The sequence below is a fragment of the Charadrius vociferus genome, unplaced genomic scaffold (genome assembly GCF_000708025.1).
Source record: "Charadrius vociferus isolate BGI_N301 unplaced genomic scaffold, ASM70802v2 scaffold14, whole genome shotgun sequence".
Lineage (NCBI taxonomy): Eukaryota > Metazoa > Chordata > Aves > Charadriiformes > Charadriidae > Charadrius > Charadrius vociferus.
In genome coordinates, this window is record NW_009648876.1 from 5,155,999 (window position 1) to 5,173,793 (window position 17,795).

Sequence of the window (17,795 nt, forward strand, 5' to 3'; positions counted from 1 at the left end):
AAACAGCCATAAAAACATACACAAAGGCATAAAGGTAAGTCTTACCATTTTTCCACTTTCCTTCTCTTTATCAGAATCCTTCATTTCTCTGTACATGATTCTAGATACCAAAACAATGAATTAATATTTCATACTCAGAACACATCCTCTAAATTCTGAAGTTATACATTGACTTGTTAGATATCAATGACATTTAGTTAATGATGTAAGCCAACAGCAGCGGCTGCTCTTTGCTGCTGTATTAGGCTATCCCAGATGTTCTATGTAGTCAAGTTCTTAAACTCATATTTAAATTTCATTATGTTGACATTTATCTTGCAAAGTATTTAATTTAGGTTTCCTTAAGTGAGGTCAGAGTAATCAAACAACCCTCATTGTGCAAGATTTCCCTAACCAGCTTTAGGTTCTTCATTACACGTGCACTAGCTCTTGGAAATTTGGATGTTCTAGGGTAGTTTGCTGTGTATAACCTTAGGAGATATGCACATTTACAACTATTTCTCGTGCTAACTAGAAAACAAGTTTTGTTACAGCACACAATTTTTGGCACAAGACAACTCAGAAAACAAGTGCAACACACGAGCACGGCTGAAATCTGAAATCCAAAGTTAAAAAAACTGCAACCACCTTACTGCAGTTCTTGCTTTCATATAGGTTATTTTTCTAGTATGACAGAAATTTGTGTAGTAAATGGAAAATACACACAATCGTATAGTCTTATAATTTCTGTCTATTAGTATAAAGCAAGTAAGGTCAAATTAGGGCAGAGAGACTAGCTGAGGTTGGAAGGGACCTCTGGAGACCTAGTCCAATGCCCCTGGTCAAATGTTACGTTTAAATGGAATTTCCTGTATTTCAATTTCAGGCATTTTCTTCTTGTCCTTTCACTTGTTACAACAAAGAAGAGTCTACGCTCTGTCTTCCTTATCTTCTCTCATCACGTATTTGTACACATTGGTGAGATCCCACAAGCCTTTTTTTTCCTCCAGGCTAGACAGTCTCAGACCCTCTTTGTACAGCAGATGCTTTAAGCCCTTTAATCATCCTAGCTAGACTCACTCCAGTGTCCATGTCTCTCTTGTACTGAGGAGCCCTGAACTGGACACAGCACTCCAGAGGTGTCTCACCAGCACTGAGCAGAGGGGGAAGATCCCTTCCCTCAGCCTTCCTAATGCAGCACAAGATGCAGCCAACCTTCTTTGCTGCCAGGGCGCATAGCTGGCTGAAGTTCAACTTTATGTTCCCCAGGACCCTCAGCATCTTTTCCGTCAAGCTGCTTTCCAGCCAGTTGGCCCCCAGACTGTACTGGCATATGCAGTTATTTCTCCCCAGCTGCCAGACTTTGCATTTCCCTTTGTGGAACTTCATGAAGTTCCTGTCTGCCCATTTCTCCAGCCTGATGAGATCTCTCAAAATGGCAGCACAACCAACTGGTGCAACAGTGATGCCTCCCAATTTTGTTTGTCTGCAGGCTTGTGGAGGGTCTGCTCTGTTACATCATAGAACTCACTAATGTATATGTTAAACAGTACTGGACCCTGTATCAACCCTTGAGGTATACCACTAATGACCGGCCTCCAGTTTGACTTCGTATCAATGAATTATTAGTTTGTCAAGGAGGGAGGAAGTGTTGAAAGCCTTGATAAAGAAAATAACATCTGTTGCTTTCTCCATATCCACTGAGCTAGTCATCTTATCACAGAAAGCTATCAGATTGGTTAAGAATGATTTCCTCTGCATAAATCCATACCACCTACTCCAAATCACCTTCTTGTCCTTCATTGTTTGAAAATGGTTTCCAGGACCATTTCCATCACCTTTCCAGGGATGAAAGAGAGGGTGACTAGGCTGTAGTTGCCCAGACCTTTCTTGCCCTTCTAAGGGATAGGAGTGACACTTGCTCTCCTCCAGTCCTCAGAAATGTCTCCCAATCACCATGACCTTTCAAAGATAATCAAGAGTGGCCAGCTCTTGTGAGTGCATCCCATTGGATCCCATGGACTTGTATGTCCTGTTTCTTCAAGTGTTCCCTAACCATTTGTCCTTCATACCCCTCACCAAATTCAACTCTGGATGGGCTTTGGCTTTCCTAACCCCATACCTACACACTGGGACAATATCTCTATATCCCTTCTGGGTCACTTGACCCTTTTTCTACCTCTTGCATGCTTCCTTTTTATGTTTTGAGTTCTGTTGGGAGTTTCTTGTTCATCCATGCAGGTCTCCTACTGCCTCTGCCTGACTTCCCACACACTGGGATGGATTGTTCCTGAGCGTGGAGGAAGTGATCCTTGAAAAATCTATCCTCTCTCCTGGACCTCTCTTCTCTCTAGGATTATATCCCCATGGGATTCTTCCAAGCAGATCCCCAAGCAGACCAAATTTTGCTCTCTTGGTCAATTGTTTGACTTTTGAAATATTATTAACAAGTCACAGTTGAGCATTAGGGGTTACGACTTTTTTTTGTTTTGTAGTCACAGCACTAGCTTTAAAACCATTAAGAACATCCTAACGTAAATGCAAGAAAAACTAATTCTAGCATTGCTTCCTACAGAGGAGGAAGAAAAACTTAACATTGTTTCATACACATTTTCTAATCGGTCACAGTGTTCTCTATAAAGAATAACAAACTCCAGAGCTTACGTGTATGTTGGCTCCCAAATACGTCTAAGTTTGTCAGATTTCACATTGCCGTTACAGGAAAGCTGTAACAATTTCTGTACATAGTAAAAGATGGTAGATCGAAAGTTTGTGAGGGGCAGTTCTACTTCTCGAGTTGTTCCAAGACCCGAAACTTTCAAGGTAAGTGCTAAACGTGGCGAAGGCATGCACTCAACCTCTTCCAAGAGTTCTGAATGAGGGGTACCTGCATGCGAAAAATCATTTGAGAAGCTGTTAATACAAAATATGCAATGCGTGACAAGGTGGCTGAAACATAATGAAGTAGCTCAATAAGGAAGTGTGAAGACTTCCTGCACACATGCCGAAGAGATGATACTGAATTGTAACTATGAAGTATATCTAAGGGCTGTAACTGCAGCACTTCTCTAAGAAAAGCTAACAGGAATTTTTGAAATCCCTATTGATGCTTATGTCTTGATAACTCCCCCTTTAACATTACCACAGCACATGCATTCTTCTTTTCATACACAGTATGAAATTAGTATTAACTCATTTCAGTTCATCAAAATCAACAACGGCTCGTTTCCACATAAGCTAAACCTACATGGTCCTTTCTGTAATCAACGTTGACTGCAGCCACACTGCTAAACAAGAACAAAGCAAGGAGCAAGATCAGGTGCTATGCTGCTGGTTATACAGACTGCTCAATTACTGTATTAGCTTTCCCTTTGCCTCTGCTTTGGACTGCTTCAGCAAGCCCTCTCCAGTCAAAGCTATCCTGGGTAGCTCAACACACAGATTATTCCTTGCAGATGTAGCAGGAGATTTATCACTAAACCAAGTTAAATTCATGAGTATGCCTATTTTACACAGCACTTAATTTACTTTTCCCTCAATAATGCTTTGACCTGCAGAGGTAGATGAAACTCTCATTCAAACTGAGAAACCCACACAGCCACAAAAGCATGTTGTACTGGTTAATAGTAACAGGAGCCCAATGTGCCCTTAACAGTGAGTCTCCATCCTAAAGCCATATCAAGTATCACAAATATCTTGTCAGCATACCTGGTGGAGGGATTTCTAGGTCAGTTGTCTGTTGAACATTAGTACGACCAGGTCTTGGGTCAAAAGCAGGAACCAGAGCAGAAAACTGCCGTTTCAATACATAATCATCATCCCATGTTCTTCTACGGCCTCCTTTGGTTTCATATTCCTCCTCTTCCTAACGAAAAAAAAAAAAGTAGTTGTTTTTTAGATTCTGCTACCTACAAAGACTCATTTGATCAAAAATTTAAAAGTTAGGGAATAAAGCAGTCATGTAAACTAAAACTGACACAAAAGATATCAAAGCTGGCACATAACAATATTAGTTTATTTAACTGGTCAAGCAGAAATCAAGAGAATTCTCAAAAACACACACATACAGAGATCAACACAAATAGGCTAACCTTACAACAATTGTATTTACAATTTCTGGAAAGAATGAAAATTTCCGTGAAGCACCAGAACATAGGGAAATGTAGAGTATTGTGAGACCAGCAAACTTGATGTAGGTATTTTGTGTATTCCACAAAATTTAGAATATCGAAGATTCAAATAAAATCAATGGTGTGAAAATAAACAACTCTTCTAAAGCCAAGAAGTATTTTGTTGAAAGTGTATACGTATATTGATATATCATGTATACACATTTTATCTAGAGATTCAATCAAACACCAAAATACTGGTTATGGTGGGAAGAAATCTAATTTTCAATAAGCCTTAGCAAGTATTAATTGCTTATGACTTTTCTACAAGAAGCTTTTAGTCTGTTCAATTCCTCATTGAGAAGAGTTACACACTGTATCAGAGGGAACAGGACTGGAACCCAAGAAAGGAAAGCTTTATTTTCCAGATCTAATTCTTGCTGTGTAATCTTAAGCAAAGACTAATTTAGGTATTTCTGCTTCTTCCCATGAACAACAATAGTAACTCCATTTCATACTTACTGAAAAGTGATCAAGAATCTACAAACTAAGGTTATTGTTTGCATTGTAGATCCATTTAAGAAGTACTGGCTTTTACACTCCTGACCTCATATCTTTGTGTAGAAGGTGAAATAACAAAATATTTAGTAATGTCCTTAAGTTTCTATTAAAAGCATAGTCACAGTAGGTTAAAATGCTAAATATTTTGTTTCAAAGGATTAAAAGTTGTGCATATTAATTACAAGAGGAAGTTTCTATAATTCCGTAAAACAATATTTAAATTTATGTAACAAACACTAAATTATCATCTTACATTTTTCCTCTCAGACCTTGCAATATCCACTCTGATCACTTCAATGGTGGTAGAAGACCAAGCATTCATCAAACCACTAAAGAAGTACCAAACGAAAAGCCAGAACTCACAATAATGTAGGCAAGACCCACATGGACTAACCTGCTGGGTTTTGTCTGGCTTTTTTTTTTTTTTTTTTTTTTTTAAAAGAGAAATTTCCTCTGGTGTACTTAAATTGTTACAGCTTGCTTCACACTGGCCTACAGTTAAACACATCCCAGAACTGTATTATTACAAAAATCAGCAGCCTACCCACAAAGTTAGACCATTTCATCAGCCAGTGAACTAGCGATCCATCATTTCTACCATCTGTCAACTTGTTGCCGGGCTGTTTTAAAGATGTTAATTCTGACCTATAAGGTCTCAAGGTGTGCTGAGGTTCAAATATACTTTTCTCTGGAATAAATGTTGAAGGTGGTACAATCAAATTTGTACAGACAGCGGACTGCCTGATTAGTTGTAGTATCTAGTGAGGTCTTGCAATTTTGTAACACTCATTTGAATGCATGAGAACAGAGCTTTCTTAATACTCAAAATATATGCAAGAATGGGGAAAGAGCACAATGTCTTCATAATGTAGTATTCAGTCTGCAGTCCCCGAAAAGTATAACATGACTGTAACTTTGGAATTTCACTTAAGAGTCTTAATAGACAGCTACTCCAAACTAGTAGTACAAAATTAAAATACACTTGTTTTAATTAATTGACAAATTATAGCTAGGACCCCATATTGCCAAAAAAATCTGTGGATTTTTATTGCATCGATTAGTCAATTAAGATATCATCTATGCTAGCTATACCGTACCATAACTTCCTCATATTCTTGATCTTCTTGGTTATCATCTTCATTTTCATCATCTTCTTCATCTGGCTCAGGTAGATCCTCATCATCATCTAACTCTGCCAACAGAGTACTAGCTCGGCAGCTATCAAGAAAATCTATAATACACATATATATTTACATACAGAACAAAAAGAAAGAACAACTTTTAAAGCAAAATTTTGAAAATTAAAAACCAAAAGCATTGGGAACAGTGAAAAAACAAATCTCACTTAAACAAGAAAAAGAGAACTAAAACATTGCTTATGGCATAGTAAAATTAAAAGCTGTGATAAAAGCATACACCTGACAAAAGTCCAGAGGTATAGTCAATAGTATAACTAACAAAAGCAGCACTTAACATTTGTATAATTAAGAGTGATCAGCAAGTGTGATCAGTTTTTCATTTGCTTGTATCAAATGTTTTACAATTACACTTATTTTAAATGACAAAAGATTGTGAAAAAATGGCACACAAATGTATGCTATCTGATTCTATGTTTATATTATTATTTTAAAAATAGGTTAGCAATGTAATTTCCACTAAGAATGTGTGGCTTAGACCTCAAATTACAGTGTAAATGACATTTAAAATAAACATTTTAAAGTTATATTTTTCCAAGATTCAGTTGCTAATTAGTTTCTGTAACAAGAAGCTGAAGACAGGTAGAGAGTTCAATTTCACCCACCTAAGTACTAAGACTTAAAAAGCAGCCCCCCAAAACCAGAAAAGAAGTTCACAGCAATCCAAGGTGACTGGGATGAATCTTTGAACTTTTACGTTTTTCTGTACACATATAAACTATCTATACCACCCAAACACCCTTTCAATTGTTGCCAACGCCTCAAAAGCAACTTCAGGGTAACTCTATTTGCCCAGTTGTTTATGATAGATTTTAAGACTTTTCATCCAATCAAATATCAAATAAGACTTAAAAATGAAAAGAATAAAGGGACATGACATATGCAAATATCTTAATTAACTGCCTCCAAGCAGCTCAATTCCAATATGCATTGAAACGACTGGATATTTTTCAAGCAATTTCAATGGGCTTTAGGAGGGGCAGCAAAATAGAACACAATCCAATCAAATTTTAAACAAATCAAGTATCTTCTCTTTTGAGAACATCTTGCAATCCCAAAAAACTTCTCATTAGGAAGTATTTTCCCACATCTAGACCAGGTTTTTCTCGACTTCATTTCATCAACTTAATTCCTAGATTATTATCAACCTCTTCAACTAATCTTCTTTCATAGTATTCATATTCTGCAAATAAATTCTGTCCTAAAGTCTGTTTCTAGCGTACAGTGCCCATGTAACTCTGGAATTTGTTCCTCAAATCATATCATTCCATTCGCTGTGTCATTTTCATTTCTTTGTTCTTTCCAATTTTTTGGAATTACTATTATGGTATTGAGTTACCTGGAACCTCATATACTGATTTAAGTATATAATGTGCCTAAGAGTGGAGGCTTTTCAATCACTGAGTAATACAAGGCACCTCACACTGAGCATGTAGCATGCCTACACAACACAATGAAAAATAACATTTTTACTTTAATTAGAGGTTCATATGCAAACTACATTTGATTAAGGAAAAGATTAAGGGCCAAAATAAAATAAAATAAAATAATAATAATAAATATTATTAAGTAAAGACCTGAAAACATAAGGAAATGCTGCTATGTTAACATTATTTTAGTTACTGCCTTACAGAACTAGTAACATATGAACAGCTCAACTTTCAAATACTTTTCAGTAAATAAACTACTACATGAGAAAAATCATAACAATGGGAGAAAAGGAAAGAGTCATTAATGGGAAGTCTGCTTATGTTCATTTAAAAAATGAAACTTACCATATAAAGAATATTCTGCCTCCTGCCCTGTATCGCTCTCACTAGATGTTGATGTTAGGCTAGTAGTTAGAGTATTACTAAGCGACTGACCAACAGATAAAACTGTAGTTGCTGTAGCTACATTGCTGCTGCTAGTAACACTGGATGTAGACATGGTCACTGTTGATGTGGTACCAGTTGTAGTCAGATTAGGAAAACTTTGGGCACCCATAAGAGGAGAAGCTATAGATAAAGATATGGTAAGATAAAATAAATGATTTGATGACTTGAAGAGTACAATTTACATGCATGAGTCCTGTGTTGAAAAATATATTTGGGGTTGAAAAATTATCATATGTGTTATTTCACAATAAAGAATAACAGACTAAAGGGGAAGGCTTTCCCATTTTAAAAGTGCAGTCTACAACGCAGATGCCTATTTCTGAGCATATTCCCTTGCATACATTTGAAACAATTTTATTAAATAAATCCCCAAAACCCACTGTAAATCTGAAATGACTTAATTTCATTTTCAACATATGAAAAGTATTTCTGAAGTCTGTAATTCCAATACTGCGTCTGTCTTTAAGCCTAAAGTGTAACTTAATCTCTTATTGGCAATATAATTAAAATTATACAGGGAAAACAGTTTAACTATATATAAATGAATTGAGAACAGAACATAAGACAAACGTGAAATGTGATTTTTGAGCATTTTTCTAAAGTTCTTAAAGCAGCTCTGACTTGTTATCTTTCACTTTACTATTAGCACATGTGTTCACGATGGGCAACAAGCCTGAGTTGGCAGTGCTGCAAAACACGTGACTTTATACTTTACTCATGTTGGATGACTTCTATTAATAATTTTCAGAATAAGCAACAACTAAGAATTTACCTTACTGCACACACAAATAAAACACAGTAAATGCATTTTAGTTAACAACTGAAACAAGACTGAATTAACTGTAAACTCAGTAGAAAGAATTTCAGGTAGTGTACATAACTGAGTATAAGTTATACCTACGTGCAACTACACATTTACATCCCTATCTTCAACATGTTTTCTCACATGCTTATCTTCAAACACAGGAGGTTAGTCACATGTTTGCATCTGCAAATTTGAGGGGTCACCTATACTTAAATTTAAACCTTACCTTTTTCAATCTACCTTTTCTCAAATTTATCAAATGCAAGTTTTGCGGTTTTAAAGTAAACATATTTAATTTCACAAACTGAGGCATCGCTTTCTTAAAAAAAAAAAAATCTAGATGCTGAACTTCAGACTATTATTATTGAGGTTTGCAAAGGTTACTACCCTTGAAGAAGAATACAATACAACCAAGATTCTTCCCCTAAGTGGTAGCTTTTTGAGAAAAATAAGCATTACTGTTTATTTTCATTGTTTGTCAGATACTTTTTTTTCCCCCTCCTTAGGAATGTAAGTAACAGTTTGTAAATAAAAATATAAAAAAGCAAACAAAAAATCAGAAGTGACCCAAGCAGGTATAGTACTTGATATTGTTTCTACGCATGGGGAAGGAGAGAGTGAAGTTTAAATTTAGGGTTGTTAATAAGCCTACGCTCATCTCTATGAAAGCATGGAAATTTCCAATCCAAAAGGGTTTTCTTTCATTGTTTAAGAACTTGAAAGTAAGCTGTTCAGTATTCATATCTTCCACCCTCTTCTAATTAATAACAGTGAACCTTTGCTGTCATAATAAACAGAAAAAACCATTAAGTGACAGCATTTCATTTGCTTTGAATTCAAAAACCAAATTGAAACTAGCTACCCTAGACACCACTTAACTCCTGGCAAATACTGATGTTTTTAAACGCAACCACTACAGCAAGTCCAGAAGATTTACATCACTAATCATGATTTCCAGACTTTTTTTGGGTTGTTTTTTTTTGGTTTGTTTCCTCCCCCCCCCCCAAACCTGGACAGGCTAAAGAAAAATAATAATAATAAAAAAAAAAAATCCAGGCATTTAACAATGCTCTAATATAACCTCAGTGAGACTGCACAAATTTAGTTTCCAATCTCTTTTTGGGTCACAAGTTCCTATTTACAGTTTCTATTTGTATAAAATGTATAAAACAAAATCATTCCTACATGAGGGATAATTTTAAAATATTAATGTATTTTAATATTAAATCCAATTTGAATTTGCCACATTCTTATTTGTAGCTTTAGCACTGTATAATATCAAACATTCATGAAATCTGTTGAAGTATCTCACTACGTTTTTCAAAGGTGCTTTCTCTCCCACCAGCACAAAAATACTTCAGAACCAGAGGCACTAACTATCTGCCTAAAGGGAAGATTACCAGTAACTGATCCCTTTTAAGTATCGTATTTACATTTTTACTGCAGGCACAAACATTTCCCGTCTGCCATATTCACAATATGAATGTAAGAATACATCTAAAAAAAAAAATCTCCCCAACGAAAAAACAAACCACTACTAAAAAAAAATTAAAAATGCTAAAAGCAAACACCACATTTTTAAATAAGGAAGCACAGAAGTCCTAGAAAAGCATGAAAGTTTAACAAGAAACTGAGTGCTTCTTTCTGGCTTGGGTAATTTTACTTCTTCTGACTTGCCTACCTCACGAAATGCAGCTCTTCGGTTAAAACTATCCCCAACACTGAACAAAACAACTAACAGGACTGGTTGAGTAACAACTCTGAAGGGAGCAGGCTGAAAATTCAGAAGAGTGAACTCACAACAAAGCAGGTTTACAACTTACTGCTAATAAGCGATCCTACATATAATCTGAGAACATGCAAAAGTTAAAGCATGTACATAAACCCATGAAATCATTGTTAACTACAAACTTCTTTACTCTTACTATGCCTGAACAGTTTGCCAAATCTAAGCCTGAATGACCATACCATCTTTAGAAAACATACACAGTATTAGAGTACATTAAGTTATTCAGCCTGACAGAATGAAGGAATCTACTAAAATGTCATCATTGTGCAGTTTATGATTTTCTTTTTCTTTCTGCTGTGTTCTTAGCTCTGAGACTTCACAATATGCACAAATTGCCTTTCCAAATGAAAATGGAAAAATAACAGAAATCTGCAGATACCGGGTAAGTATGCTAAATCTACACAGACCACAAAGCGAGAGTATCCCACATTAGCTGCTGTTGCTAGTCTTCCAGCCTCTTGATCTAAACCCACGTCCTCTCTCTTCCTAAGCATGTAATAGGCATCAAATTCAAATTATTTCTTATTTGATGGGTACCACAGTGTAATCTGACATCATAGGGCAACATAACACTTTCCAGCTGACAGGAGTTCTACAGGTACACACAAGGTCGAGGCTGCTCTAAGGTCATTTCTCTATTAGGCCAACAGAATCCAAACTTCTTTAAGTCTAATGAAAGCCAAAAAAAAAACCAAAACCCAAAAGCTTTGACCAAAAATAAACATAGCTTACTTACTTGCAGTACTCATGACATTTCTTCCCAAAGTATTAGTATTGTTATCACTGCTACTTCGACTTAAATTCATGTTATTTGTGGCATTGGTACGTGCAATGTTTGCCACTCTTCGTACAAAGGACTCCAGGCTGGAAGTTTCTCGAGATGACAAGTTAGGAACGCTTGCACTGGAGCTCATTGGTGCCCCAGCAGCCAACAAAGAACTGACTGAGAGTCTGTTACTTGCTGAAGAGCTTAGAGGTCGTTGGGAAGCTGCTTCTTTATTAGTCAGTTCGGAGACTGAACTCACGTCAGGAGAGCTTACACTAACAATTCCCATGGATATAGCACTGGACTCCCCAGGAGTACGTATTGAGTTATCAGGACCTAACTTTCTCTCTGCATTTTCGTTTCCCATGTCCGCTGTTAAGGTGCTGGTGCTTGCACTGGAAGATGACCCTACTTCAGCCTGAGGCACACTATCAGCGGAATACAGAACAACAATTGGTTCATGGACGTCAGTGCCTGAAACTATATTTTCCTCCATTACACTTTCTGATCTCCGCTCCATTTTGGTCGAACCCAAGCTGATGTCGCTGCTACTGGCCACGCTACACACAGAACTGCTGCTTCCTTTTCTACTTGAGGAGCCTGCAGCAGCAGTCGTCTTGTCTGGACAGTTGTTTTTCACCAAGCTGCTCCATGACTGCGTTGTGCCTGAAACAGTGGATGAAACAGGTTTGGGTGATGCCGCTGAATCAGGGTCGTACCCTGGTGCAAGCTTGAGGTCAAACTTTCCTTCTGCGCCCATACGGTAAGAGTTAGAGCCACCAGCATCCCAGGTGACATCAATCCAGCCTGGAAAGGGACAGGAGTGTGTGAGATCCAGCAGAAAGCAGACAGGAGCGTGTCAGACAGTAGCTCCACAACGTGGGATCAGCTTCTCATATGGGCTGTATGTCTGAGTTCATAAAAATCACTAAATAACCCCTAATGCCAATTAAAAAGGAAGTGTTTAAATCTAAACAATTTCGGTATTTTAAAATGTTGTTAACACTGAGGCAGCAAGCATGATCAGCCTCTATCTTCACGGTCCCAGAATCCAGCCAAAAGTAAAGTTTCCTTCAGGAAAGAACCTCACCTATTAGGATCTCTCAAAATTTTATTATTAGTTTCTCTAATATCAGAAATGTATGTTAAAATGTATCATCATGACTTTATTAATATCTGTCAAGAAACTGTAATTCTTGCAAGGGCATTCTACAGTGTTTTTCTTTGTTAGATGCTTATGTATGAGCATTTCTACCTGACAGAAGACTTTTTACAAAACTGATTAGTTTGGGATTTCTTATTTTTGTCCTGTAACATGGAAGAATTAATGTACTGATACTCATCTTTTCAGTTCAATAATTTACAAAGACTCAAACATTTCTTATTCATAGGAAAAGCCTCACAGCAGTCAGGTAAGGACTACTGCAAGTAAGATTTCAGGGTTGCAAAAAAAAAAAACAAAAACGTTTATACTGGGACCAAGCTTCCACTGAAAAGAGATGCTAGTCTTCAATTCCTTTATTAAATGATTATTTAGAGTACCAGAATTTTTGTAACAGTTAAATGTAATAGATCCGCAATAATGAGGGTAACATGCAAAATTTAGCAAACTTGGACAGAACTAGGGGCAAAATAGAATTTATTTTTGCTTGTCCAAGAGTGTCCCACAATTTTCAGGATCACCTAAAAAAATCCTTCCAGTATTTCTCATTGTATGTTAACTGTAACAAAACTTGGTGTCACTATTTTAATTCAAGAACATTTTCTTTAAAAATAAAATCTCTAAACCTCAGTCATCTTCTGTAACAAGATATCAGGTCCATACGCACACACATTTTTCATTAACAAAAAAGAAAAGTACTAATTTGAAATAAAACATTCTTTTAGTACTATCAGGTGCACTTTTACCTTATAACAATGCAAAATCATCACTTCTAGACAAAACAGAAGATCACAGGCAATTTTCTATTTAAAAATATCACTCTGGTGGAAGAGTATTTAAAAATGGATTAAGTTTTCAGATACAATACACAGACATCTCATCCCCCCATCAGGAGGTTTATATCATGTTGTTGTATGATTTTGTTCCACCTTCATGAGCTATATCTGAGTAGCTACGTGTCACTAAACCTTTGAAGGGTAAAGTTGTGAAGCAAGTTTGAATTTTTGCTTTTCTACAGTTTATTTGCCTTTCTTATTAAATATGAAAAAAAAAGAAAAAGAAAGAAGTTCCATACTGTAGTTAAACAGTATCATTCTTCCCCTTTATGAATATCTGAGCAGGGTATTTTGTAAAAGCATAACTACATAACTGTTCTTGTTTCGTATAATTCCTTTTCCTAAAATACTAATTAAACAGTTTTAAATCTGCACAGTTTTTTAATACACATTATGTACTTGGAGTCTTACTGCTCCATCATTACAGCCCTAAACCAACTCAAGATTTGTCTAAACATGTGAATAATGACAAAAAGTCAATGGAATGCTATTTTCAAAATTCTATTTGAAAGACAACTGTTGTGAGAAATAAGAGCCTGCTCATACACATTTCACACAGTTTGGCATCACCATTAGATAAACGAGCCTCAATTTCACCTATGCTTAAATGGGAAAGTTTTACTGGAACATAGGAACAAAAACACTGATTTAGTAGAATACTACTCACCAATAATACCTAAAGTCTTCAAAGTGAGAATGTAGCTATGGATACTGTTGCATCTGATAAGAACAATACACAGATGACGGAAGAAGTCCCTACAAGCTATACTGAACGGCTTAAATAAGATTCAAAGTTTCAAAACATTTTAAGACATTTTGGACATTAGACATACTTTGGACATTTCTCCACGTTTGAGAGGCTGACAACTCAAACTAGAGGAAATTAAAAAAACTGGCTAAGAATGAGCCTAAAAGTGGCTGAAGATGCTTCAGAAACAAGGCAAGTCTTATATACCCCAAAATAGGGGGAAAGCAGGAAAAAGGTGGAAAGCATGTCAGCTGACAAGATCATCACCTCTTCTGGAGCCTCTTCAGCATCTTAGCTTCCTGAACACTGACTTCCCTGGCTGTTGCAGGCTTTTATTTTGCTCCATACATTAATTACTTTTCATGCTCTTAATTAAAAAAAAAAACAAAAAAACAACCAACATCTTGATCCCAATGAAGCTAGCAAGGTAGGAAAGGTACAGGATACAACAAAAGTCAAGAAAAATAACTGCAAGTGCTAAGCTAGAAGAAATGAAGAAGGTAATTACAGATTTTGCAGGTCCGAAGCTTAATTAATCAGTTTGCATCAATCACCTTTGTTTATTTTTTCTTCTTTGTAACAGATGTCTAAATAACAACTTGGTATTTTAATTAAGCAAAGCTCTAAAAAAATTTCATTAATAGCAAGAATTTTTTTCATGCATTAAAATGGAATTTCACAAATGGACCACAACAGTTGTAATATTTGAGTTCCTTCTCCCCCAAATATTTAAAATTATATCAACTTCTTCAAGACATTACAAAGGAAATACTTTAATGCTACCAATTCCACATGAACTAATGCTACAGACATTCACAAATTCAGGCAATTCATGCTCACCGTTATGCAATTCTCCTGTAACAGTGCCTTCACCCTGTGGGCTTCCATCCTGATCTCTCCATTTCCAATCAATTCCTCTGATTACACGAGCTCCTGGAACCATATATTTCAACACCTGGGAACGGACTAGTCGTCGCTGCCTTCGCAGATTTGCCTCAGCTTCTTTAGCAGCTTTTCCTACAAGAAATGCAAATTGAAATGAAAAGACTTTAAAAGTATTGAATGGGGAATAATTTTGAGCTTAAGTTTCTAAGCAAGTTCCATTGCAAAAGATAACCTGCTTTTTATATTATATGTTCATTAGCATTTTAAGCAAACAAATAGGATGTACGCATTCTTTTCCTTACCCAACTGATCTTCACATACTCCATTCACAGTGCCATAAAGTTCAAATCCAGACAGGGAGAGGTAGTGTGTTTGCCCACTGGCATTCTTTCCCATCTGTTTTATTCTAACATGTCTCCAACCTTGTTTCTCGTCTTTTGGAGGATCTAAAGGCCATGTTGCTGTAGACCTTTAAATTTGGGGTGGGGGAGGAGGGGGGACAAAAAAGAAAAGGCAAACCCAAAACGCTTAGTACCAAAAGCAAACAAAACCATAATGCTGATCATGTACGGATAAAATCAGAAAGCTGCCAAAAATACAAGATACATAAAACCTATTAACATTAGGGACAAACTGGATGAGTGCTGGTGTTACTATTTTCTCAAAAAAATACCAAATGCAAAATTTAGAGTGATGGAAAAGCACAAATACCATTATGTGAACCATACACAGAACTTATAAATCACTTATTTTCCAGCACATCCTTGATAATTTAGATCACCTACCATTTCTTTATATAGTTACATTATTACACTTACAGTACACACTAGTCTACAGCCAAGAACATTTTTAACTGAGCCCAGTTTTATAAAAAGTGGTAAACGCACTGACATACCCTGGTTCGTTGAGACTACAGTCATCAACATGAGTATACAAAGTAGTCCAGTTCTGTCCATCCTTAGATACCTGGAAAACCCAATTTCTGAGAGCAGATCGTCCATAACCTCGAGCATGGCGTAATGTGTAAGCTGATGGTACAACCCAAAGGCCAAGATCTATGGCAAACCAAGCATTCTTATCATCATTAGTATGACAATTGAGCGCTGAACTGTCGCGGCTTAGGATGTCTTCTAAACGGCCATAAGGTAGATTTCTTCCTTCTGAGGATGTAACCACTACTAACCCATAGGCTGCTGGATTTACCCACTCATATGCAGTTCTGTATTAAAAAGAGAAATGTACTGTTTAATCATTACTTATATTAAAAAAACTAAACAGGTATCAATAACATTTAACATTTACTGTACATTGTAGATTACAGCTGAGTTTATTACAAACCAAAGTTATTAAAATTTTATATAATTACCTAACTTTAGAGATGTTCCAAACATCTTTACCACAGTGGTCTCAAAAAAACCCAAGCAAGCAAACAAAAAAAACAAACCTCAAAAACCAATAAAACCAACCAACCCCAAAATAAACACAAACCAAAACCCTGAACAAGACCACCACAAACAAAACCAAGGACCCAAACTTCCCCACCCCTTCCTTTCTTTGGTAAGCATACAAATAAATTCTCAGCACAACTTCAGAAATTCGTATTTGCCTATTACTTAAGTAGAGGGAAAAGAAATATAATTCTATTGATCAACAGTAAAAGCAAAAGATACCTCCCACTCCTAAAAAATTATAACTGATTTAATTTCATTATGAATTGTCTCTCTCCATCCCACTCCATGGATCACAGTTTACTATATCTAACATCAAAATATTTAGCTTTGAAGAAACTCACTTTGCATTTGTCCCAATCCAGTAAACAATTCCATTTTCATCAAAATCATGTTGATGCCTGAAAATGAATGTTTGGCCTTCACGGAGTTTTCGTACAAAAACAAATGAAGCCCTATCAAAGTCGTACCACTGCTTTGCTACCTACATATGAATGAAAAGAAATCAAATATTAGAGATGCAGAATCCAACCATTCCTTGTGAACTGTGTGTGTGGTATGTCGCTCACCATTTTCAGGAGATACTGTTCTAGAGATTCAACAGTTGCCAGTGGCTCCATCTTTAGCATTCTACCAGTTCGATCTATTAAAGATGTCTCCCCTGAGGCACGTTCCAAACGAAACCTCAAGCGCCTTGTTAATATCTGGAAGAGTAGTCAAAGATTAACGTAGGCTCGTCTATTTACGTTTTGTAATTTTAAGAAAAGTGATATATTTCACTACAACAGTTTTAGTGGTGTATGAAGTATTTTTGTTGCACAACTTAAGCAAACTATATTCTAATTTAATGCTTTAAAACGTAATTCCCCAGTACTCAATTTTTGCAAATAACCAATAATTCTTTAATATGAAGTCAATGTATAAGTCAATTACACATTCAGGCTAATGTGTTCTCACTTTTCATGTGAATCTTGTAAACTATCTACTACAAAAACATAAAAATTGAAAGCGCTTTTTCAAAATATTCAATAGCAGCAGTGTTTTTTGCAACTTCCTGCAACAATTTTCTAACAATTTAACATCAAAACAAAAATATTCACACTTCACTAACATCTTGTAAAATCCTGAAGCGTGCTTTCAAATGGAAAAAATTAAGACTCCACACAAACTGGACAAAAACAAGTAATATTTTTAGCCAAATTACAGCTTTCCTTTATAAGAAGCTGCTGATCCTGCAGGTGTCTTGTATTACCGAACAAGAACACAGCCCTAGAAGGGACCCTTTTAGCCGTTATTGCCCATCCCTAGTCACCACAAATAAACGTGTCTTATAATTGCCGTCAACAAATTGCTCATTCAAGTAGTAAGGACACTCACTAGGGGACATATTCCCATATAAAGAGAACAATACTTGAAAACAAAAGAAAGAACAATCACATTATCTATTCAATCAAAATTTGCTTTCACTTCACAGTGGAAAAGGGACAGTAAAGGAATACCCATACATTTAGGTTCAGCGTTAGAAGAAATAAATGCCAAAAAGTTTGTTGCTCTTTACCTAATTCTGTCCACCTTTACAAGAATATGCTTCATACCGACTTAATGTGTGCAACTTTTCCTTAAAATCACGTATG

At 36.2% G+C, this 17,795-nt stretch overlaps 1 protein-coding gene across 1 annotated transcript in view; it reads right to left on the reverse strand.

The window, feature by feature from the left end:
- Positions 1-17,795, reverse strand: part of HECTD1 (HECT domain containing E3 ubiquitin protein ligase 1) — a 61,320-nt gene that overhangs the window by 10,114 nt on the left and 33,411 nt on the right. The window contains exons 19-29 of the mRNA XM_009886939.1: positions 16,731-16,865; positions 16,506-16,645; positions 15,609-15,932; positions 15,016-15,182; positions 14,669-14,845; positions 11,053-11,889; positions 7,621-7,842; positions 5,747-5,880; positions 3,688-3,844; positions 2,644-2,866; positions 46-100 (exon numbers count right to left, since the gene is read on the reverse strand). Coding sequence (XP_009885241.1) covers positions 46-100; positions 2,644-2,866; positions 3,688-3,844; positions 5,747-5,880; positions 7,621-7,842; positions 11,053-11,889; positions 14,669-14,845; positions 15,016-15,182; positions 15,609-15,932; positions 16,506-16,645; positions 16,731-16,865 — 2,571 coding nt within the window. The remainder of the gene's footprint in view (positions 1-45; positions 101-2,643; positions 2,867-3,687; positions 3,845-5,746; positions 5,881-7,620; positions 7,843-11,052; positions 11,890-14,668; positions 14,846-15,015; positions 15,183-15,608; positions 15,933-16,505; positions 16,646-16,730; positions 16,866-17,795) is intronic.